Raw genomic sequence first — 7921 nt, 5'->3', positions numbered from 1 at the left:
GGGGAGGCCTGCGGGGCGCTTGTGGCGGGGTTACGGCCCGTGCTGGGCCTTGGCGGGGGAGGAGGAAGCCGTAGGCCGCCGTCAGTCCCTGGAAGGAGCCTCTCTGGCACCGTCATCTGCTTTCCGAGACGGGCCGAGCAGCCCTCCTGGGTCGCCTTGAAGGAGGAAGGGGCTTGGACGTACAGAAGCAGGACAGGGTGGTTTTGAGGGTGCTTGGGGCTGGGCAGGAGCCCGGTCGTCTTGGGAAGTGGCCGAAGAGTCTCAGATGTGTTTCATGCTCCTGTCAGGGAGATGGGAGTAAAGCATTCGTGATGCTGAAAAGTTGCTGCTTAAAACCTGCAACTGGTGCGACCCTGGGGATGAATTTAAGTTTCTGAATTGGGAGTTGTGTGGCTTGTAAGGCGCTGGGGAGGGTGGGAGGAGGGAAGGTGACAGGGGAGAAGTTTGAGGGAAGTTGGGTCTGGGTTTGACGCGTGCACGGATGCTTTTCAGCGTTGCTCAAATGGCTCCTGCAAAGAAGGGTGGCGAGAAGAAGAAGGGACGCTCTGCTATCAATGAGGTGGTAACTAGGGAATATACCATCAACATTCACAAGCGGATCCATGGCGTGTAAGTTCTTGGTTTTTATGGGTGAACTTGGCCTTATGTAAAGTGGCGTTTGGAAGTGGGTTCGGTAGGTTTTGAACTGCGGAGGACGACAGTCCTTACCGGCACCGATGCCGATGCGTGATGTTTCAGTCCCTTGTGCTACAGTTGCGTCCCGAGGAAGCAGCTCTGTACCTGTGCAGACCTATATCTGCAGGGGGCTTTCAGGAACAAGCTTGTTTATTTTTTTTTGTGAGTGTTCCTGGACGTAATTTGAAGTTAGAGCTGTTCACCTCTGTGCACAGGTCGTCATTCTTTCCCAAGCGAAGTTTAAAATTTTGCCCGCTACAGTAGGTTTTAGAAATTAAATATTGTTGTAATCAAATGATTGGTTCCGTGCTTATCACTAAATTGTGCGAGGTGTAAATTGGGGTGTGATTTGGGTTAAACAGTATTAGTTGTGTGTAGATGAGAGTAACTTTTTACCTGACAAAACGTTGAACCTCGTACAACGGTGTAGTAGTAAAGTGCTTGAGAGGACTTGTTGAGAAACTGCATCTCCCTTCGATTCTCTCTGTATCTGTACGGCTGCAGTCATGCCGAAAAAACCCTATATCCGACTCAAAACAATTGGTGAAATTGCTGAAGTTAACGTAGAATAGGAGAGAAACGAGACAGCGGACTATGACAAAACTGTGGCTGAGGATGGGAGGCAGTGGTACCTTTAAGTGGCAGTAAGATGTTCTGGCCTTGCCTGTTGGTTGTTTGTGGCGCTTCAGTCTATTCTTAATGACGATGATCCTGCTATCCCCTTTTCTTTTGGTGTTACCCTCTTTTCTCTTTAGGCATGAAGAGCTGGGGGGAAATACTTTTTGTTTAATGCTTGTCTCGCTTTTAATCACTCACCCCCCCGTGATTTCTAGCACTAAATATCAACAGTAGCGTACAAAGAATACTAAATACAACCCACTGTGGGACCTTAGACCCTACTGACACTACAGCCGCATGTCACAGTGTGGGTGCAATATCTATAGCAAAGCTCTCGCAGCGCAGCTGTAACGTTCAGTGTAAATGCCCAGTCATGCAGAATCTGTCCATAATAGGCATGAGACAAGCTATACTTGTAAAAAAACAGTTCTGATGGCGGTCCAGTCGTGATGACGTGAAGAAAGTAACCATCAAACACCCTTTAGCAGAAGCTGTTACTCAGAATACCATCAGTTTTGTTGTTCTGCTGATTATTTCGGTACTGAACAGTTCTGTCAAGTTTGTATTACCATTGCGGCACTGCTTTTTTAACAGACCTTCCATTTAGAGTATCTGTGAAGGCTCCGATCTCTTCAGTAATACTGCAAGAAGTTTTCATGTCGACATGTTATAAATAAGACTTAAGATCCAGGAGGTCCTGCAGCTGCAAAATTTTACTGAAATTATTTGACATAACTATATGTGGTTTCTGGTTAGCAGCTACCTACCAGAGTAAAGGTCTGGTCATGCTACGATGCGGCTATTGAACTGCTGTTGAACACAGTTCTTTCGATTGTATGTTTGGAGAACATCAGCGTTTGAGTGCTGCAACAAGTGTCCAATGCTGACAGTTTCCTGAAGTTAAAGAAATTGCTCTTGTGTTTGTCCTAGGGGCTTCAAGAAACGAGCACCGCGTGCTCTCAAGGAAATCCGTAAATTTGCGATGAAGGAAATGGGTACTCCTGACGTTCGCATTGACACCAGATTGAACAAAGCAGTCTGGGCTAAAGGAATAAGGTAGGTTTCTGCAACTTTCCTTATTGGGTGAGGAAGAACGTTTTAACTGTGTATATGGAGGCACAGGACTTGGAGGGGTAGAAAAATTTGTATCCTTCTTGCAGTATTTGCATTTTCTTTGCAAATGCTTCCTTTCTTACAGTGTGCATGCCAAGCTAATCTCTCTGTCACCTCTATGTTCTGGTCAGCTCCCTCACTGTACTTGTAGCAAAGCTTCGGTAAACTCTGGGATTGAAAGAACTTCATTCTACCTCTAATAAGAATAAAGCAAAGGAAAGAAGGAATGCAGGTTTGGGGTGGGGGAAGGATCGGGATATTGTAATGCTGTAGTACCCCAATGCCTGTTGTAGCAGACAGTTTTTAGAAACATGGCTTTTTAGTGCTACCTACAGTCCCAGGCTAAGTACCTGGAATTTGTGTAATGTGTCTGAACAGGATTAGGTTTCGAAGCATTTATCAGTTCAGCATGCTACACAAAGAAATAACGAGGTGTGTTTTAAATAGGGCCGTTAATCTTGTCTTGAAAGTACAAGTAGTTTGGGGGCCAAAAAAATCACAGCTTCTGTTAAATCGCTGCTACAGAGGCAGCTGATTTGGCGTTCGACATGCATGAAGACGGTCCAAAGGGACTCCTGTGAGGAGTGGGACCTCTTAAACCATAATAAAAGGTTAACTGGTAGGGATTAATACTGTGAGTGATACACTGGATATGCGTGAACCCTTGCTTTAAACCATGTCTTCTAGGAATTAGGTTCCTGAGTCTAGCCTATGACATATTTACAATCCTTTACCTGGAGTTGTGTGCTTAGGCCAACCCTTCTTCAAAAACAGAGTGGGAAGATGGGACTAAGTTACCGGGTCTTCTGGGCAGGGGTTCTCTCTCCTGCCTGTTGAGCTGTTCCAGTTCATATACGATGAAGAAGTAGCAGTTGAGCCAGGTGACAGCGGAACTTCGGAGCTCAGTAGTGAGGCTAACCAAGACTTCCTTCTATTAACTGGTAGAAGTGCGTTCTGTGGAGCACGGAGTCATCACATCCGTCTTTCCAGCATGAGTTTAACTGCAGTTTTCACTCGTTAGAATAGCTAATGTATGCAAAGTAAAACATCTTCCTCTGGAAGGATTAGGAGAGGCTAAAATCACTGTCTCGGCTAGTGTGATAGTCGATGATCTAAGTAGTAAAAAATGCTTTTGACTTGTTTCAAGAAGGAAGTAAATCGAAGCGAGTTCCCGTGTCTTTAATTACTGCATCCACCTGATTTAGTAAGTATGCTCTGAGGATGTACAGCAAGGAGGAAGTTCCTTCTCATATTCTGTGGGACAAATTACTCCAAACAGGAGTTTCCCAAAATCCTGAGTTCATTTGAGGTGGGAGGTTACTTTAAAAATGGTGCAGACAAATAATTTTGTGCCTTCCCTCAGCAGCATATTTTGGGCACTATTAGGGGAGGACACTGAGCTGCGACTTGCCTATTAAGAACAAAATTATCTGAGCAATTTAGTTGTGGTTCCGTGGGCTTTGTGAGGAAGAAATGTTGATCAGGTGTATGCCCATAAACAAAGTCTTGGTTCAGGTCTAATGCTTACTAGAATTTCCACCCGACTTCTGGCATACAGATTGGGCAGTACTCTGACTCCTGACAGGGGCCTCAGGCTTTCAGAACAGATTGTTGGGGGGGGGTTTCCCCTTCACTGTTTTCTATTTGAGTAAGAAATGCTTGTTAGTAACAGCTGCTTTGCTGGTCATCTTCGCGCTGTGCTTCATGATCATCTTCATAGTGTATTTCCTGGATCAGTAGTGGACTGATGATGCACTTCTGACTTCATGCTCCCACTGGATTATGGATTCATCTTATTCAAGACTCAGTTAAATCTTACCTGCTTGCTTTAACAAAAAAAAAAAAGCTCCTCTAAGGCAAACAGTACAATCTCTAAGGTACAGGATTTCGCTCTGGTTATGATGCTGAGATAGAAACAGAATTGACTCATCATGTCTTTGCACAAATAGCCAAAGAATTTGGGGGGGGGGGGGGTGGGTAGTAACCATGGAGCAGAGAACTTTTCTTTTCTATGAATTAACAGGTTTCAGTACATATTTTATAGAAAATTAATCTGTCATCTTCGTTTTAGGAATGTTCCTTACCGTATCCGCGTGCGTTTGTCCCGAAAGCGCAATGAGGATGAAGATTCACCAAACAAGCTATACACGCTGGTTACCTACGTACCAGTCACAACATTCAAAGGTAAGGTTGCATGCCGCCTCTCTTCCTCCGTGCCATGTTCTTCTGAACAAGTAGCAAAGTGGGACGGCTCCTCCTGCAATGCAAAATTCAGATGAAAAGCATGCTGAGGGGGTCGAACCGCTGGCTTAAACTAGCTCTGCTGTAGAGAACAGGGCTGGTAGCTTGCCTGATCAGCGTTAAAAAGCGAATATGGAATTAGTGAAATAATCCTGTAAATTTTGAGAGAATAAAAAACAGGGTAGTTTAAAGATTGTGTTTTCCTATATGAAGTACATCCTCTGGTGTCAAAAGCTAAAGCAGGTTGAGCCTTTTCTGCTTGTCACCTGAGAAGTCTTATTTGCAGAATTGATTTAACATGAAAGTTTTTGTCTTAACATTTGGTGAAATACTTGCCTACGTAGTTTGCTCATCCAGAAGTAGATCAGCAAACTAGCTTTGAAACTATAGGTGCGCTTTCTTGTGAATATACATATATTGCATATACATAGAGGGAATTGTCCTAGTAATAGGTGGTGATACAATTTCTTGTTTTGCAGGTCTACAGACAGTCAATGTGGATGAAAATTAAACTGATTTTCATTACAATAAAAGGATAAAAAGAAAGTTTACTCCTAAGTTGGTTTTTTTATTATCCAGTCTCTTCAAGCTGTCATCCATGAAGCATTGAGTTGAACAGGTGACAAACAAAGTATCTTGCTTTCTTTGGGCTTGTACATAATGGTGTAATTTTCTTAATTAAAGATACTGTAGACTTCTGTTGGATGTGAGAGGAGATGGGAATGTTCCTATGTGGGTGGCAAAGTCCTAGTGTTCTTGTTTTGTTCCTGTGGGAATAAGGAGCCACTGCACAGGCATTTTCAAGTTAAGGCCAAGTTTGTTTTAAAAAACAAAATAACACACCCCCCCCAAAAAAAACAACAACTCCCAAAACTGTTATATCAATACTTTCATGTGTGTAATCTCTTGTGGATAAAGTAAACTCCCTGTATTTGGTCCCCCGCTGGTCTCCTAGGCGGAATCAGTAGGCTTCTCCCAAGCAAGTCTGTGCACTACACTGAAACGTGGGGTTCTGACCAGTGAATTAACTGTGAGCACGCTGCCTCAGGGAATTTGTTCAATGAAGTAGGGACTAAAGGCGCTTACCTTGCATAAATCGATAAATACCGTCAATGCAAGTCTAGTACAAAAAGGGTTTATTGAAAAGTGCATGTTTTCACAGACCAACATCAGAAGCACAGTCCATGTACACTTAACATTTCAGCAAGACATACAAATTGGAATACAATCAAATATATTAAAATAGTTTCAATTACCAGCATTGAAACAGTTTTCAGTATTAGTGCAAAAAAGGCAACCCAAACAAACTGCGGACAGTAGCTGAGAAGTGTTTTCCCCTGTTTTTAAAAAAAAAAAAAAAAAAAAAAAGACAACTGGAGCCAGCCTCTGCTCTCCCTGTGCGGAAGAGGGCTTCAGTGTCTTCACGCTGTAGACAGATGTTTCCTTTTACATTCAAAACAAGAACATAATTAATAAATCAATGGCACAAAACAAACCTACACACCCTTTAGCTTTTAAAGCTCTTAAACTGAAAACCACAGACCAACAGATTTTTTTATCAAAAGTCCACTGCTAACTGAAAGCCTTTTACAGTATGTGCTTTGGCATAATGTCAGTGCATTTCATTTTTGACAGATGTGCTGCTACTGTGTGTTTAGTTTTGTATGTTCACCCCGTGACTGGCAGCTCATTCCATTTGTTTTGAGACTATATTGATTTAGCTTTGCGTTCTCAAGTTTTGGCCTCAGTTCTAAGGGTTTTTCAAAGAAGTTAACTAATGACTGTTCAGTCAAGAGGGACGCTAAAATATGTTCAAAAGAGACAGTCCAGTCCCCCTCAGTCACAGGTGAAGGTTGAGAGTCTTTGTGAGGGGTCTTCACAGTGTCGGTAAAAACAGCATCCTGGTCTGAAGCTGAGGCCTCAGGCTGCAAGTCCTCGGTGAACTCGTCCGATCCGCTCCCCAGGCTGATGCTTCTTTGTCCTACTTCTCCAATCTGGAGTAACAGTGTGGTCACAGTGGCAATGGCTTGATACAAATCATTCTCCTCTGGATCTTCATGAAACATGCTATACAAGGTTTTGCAGAACTGAATGAATTCCCTCTGTAAAGGATGAAAAACCAAAATCAAACGACTGGACAGCCATGCTACGGAAACTGTAGGAGTCAGGCGAATGCACAGGACTGCAAAGGAAGGCAGAATGCTGTGTGCAGACTTGATCGTTTATAACTTCTGCCTGCATTGTAAAAAATGTTAGCAAAGGGATTTCAACCCCCAGTGATGCTAGGAGACCTTGGTGCTGCAAGTCAAAAAGGGAACAGAGCAGAAAAGTGTTTTGCTGCCATGATGAGGGAGACCAGGACCTCCCAGATGACCAAAGGGCAAGTGAGATACAACGCGAGGGGGACAATCCGTTACTGGTGGAAAACTGGTAGCTGTTACACAGAACGAATTGCAACCAAAGTAGCCACTCCACAGGTGTGCAAGCAACTTCTCTTCAGCCGTTTCTCTCCATCTTTCCCCAGCTCTTTTTCTTCTAATAATAAAAGGCAGGCATGCAACTTCTCTTCAGCCGTTTCTCTCCATCCTTCCCCAGCTCTTTCTTCTAATAATAAAATGCAGGCATCTTCCCTTCCCTGCCCAACCCCCTTCCCTCCTTCCTTCCCTCGCTCACCCATCACAGATGATTATCAGGCTATGAGAGGACGTTTCCATACCCTATTACGAAATTTGTGAGCCCTCGAGTTTCATACAGTCATAGGATGGATAATTCAGGGTGGAAGGGACCTCGGAAGGTCCAAGTGATGCCTTTATGAGAGATTATGTGGCCCTGCTGAGCTGAAAGGTTAGGTATACACGACAACAATTTAAAACTTTTAAACAACAGTTTAAAACATTTAGCAGCGCCAGCACAGAAGGGATTCTGGGTGTAGTCCCAACTTTCTTTGCATGTCCGTACATTTGTTCTAATTACGGGACCCTTTTCCCTCCAGTAGATTTCCTCGTGCCAACAACATACACAAAGCTCTGCTGGCATTAGGGAGGAGATGGTAAGATGATGAGAGCCTTCAGCTGTCTTACTTGATGCAGTTCTAGTCAGCATTTGGCTATGACGGGGCAAGTCCCAGTTGGTGATGGACTAAGAAAGAAGTTACTGGTTTGGTGGAGAGGAGGTCAGGGAAGACAGAACAGCAATATGCATTCTCAGGAATTCTCTGGGCTTGGCAGGAGGGCTTTTTCCAGCCTGAATGAGTGTGTTTTCTAGCCTGTTAAGC

The 7921-nt window shown here is 43.8% G+C and overlaps 2 protein-coding genes across 2 annotated transcripts in view; one reads left to right on the top strand and one right to left on the bottom strand.

Annotated features, from left to right (window-relative positions):
• Positions 1 to 482: 482 nt before the first annotated feature.
• RPL31 (ribosomal protein L31) lies at positions 483 to 5198 on the top strand. Its single transcript, XM_009276126.2, has 4 exons — positions 483 to 609; positions 2224 to 2349; positions 4478 to 4590; positions 5127 to 5198. The coding sequence occupies exons 1-4, from the start codon at positions 503 to 505 to the stop codon at positions 5156 to 5158; spliced, it is 378 nt and encodes a 125-aa protein (XP_009274401.1). The 5' UTR covers positions 483 to 502; the 3' UTR covers positions 5159 to 5198.
• An 800-nt stretch (positions 5199 to 5998) lies between these two features.
• TBC1D8 (TBC1 domain family member 8) overlaps positions 5999 to 7921 on the bottom strand; it is a 60058-nt gene continuing 58135 nt past the window's right edge. The window contains exon 21 of the mRNA XM_009276171.1: positions 5999 to 6749. Coding sequence (XP_009274446.1) covers positions 6291 to 6749 — 459 coding nt within the window. The 3' untranslated portion in view covers positions 5999 to 6290. The remainder of the gene's footprint in view (positions 6750 to 7921) is intronic.

This window comes from Aptenodytes forsteri, unplaced genomic scaffold (genome assembly GCF_000699145.1).
Source record: "Aptenodytes forsteri isolate BGI_AS27 unplaced genomic scaffold, ASM69914v1 Scaffold96, whole genome shotgun sequence".
Lineage (NCBI taxonomy): Eukaryota > Metazoa > Chordata > Aves > Sphenisciformes > Spheniscidae > Aptenodytes > Aptenodytes forsteri.
This window is presented reverse-complemented; position numbering and strand designations above follow the sequence as displayed.

Excerpts from the sequence above, each read along its gene's own strand:
- RPL31 (XM_009276126.2), top strand. The coding sequence starts at position 503 with ATGGCTCCTGCAAAGAAGGGTGGCGAGAAGAAGAAGGGACGCTCTGCT. Across the intron at positions 610-2,223 it reads CACAAGCGGATCCATGGCGT|GGGCTTCAAGAAACGAGCAC; the intron begins GTAAGTTCTTGG and ends TGTTTGTCCTAG. Across the intron at positions 2,350-4,477 it reads GTCTGGGCTAAAGGAATAAG|GAATGTTCCTTACCGTATCC; the intron begins GTAGGTTTCTGC and ends TCTTCGTTTTAG.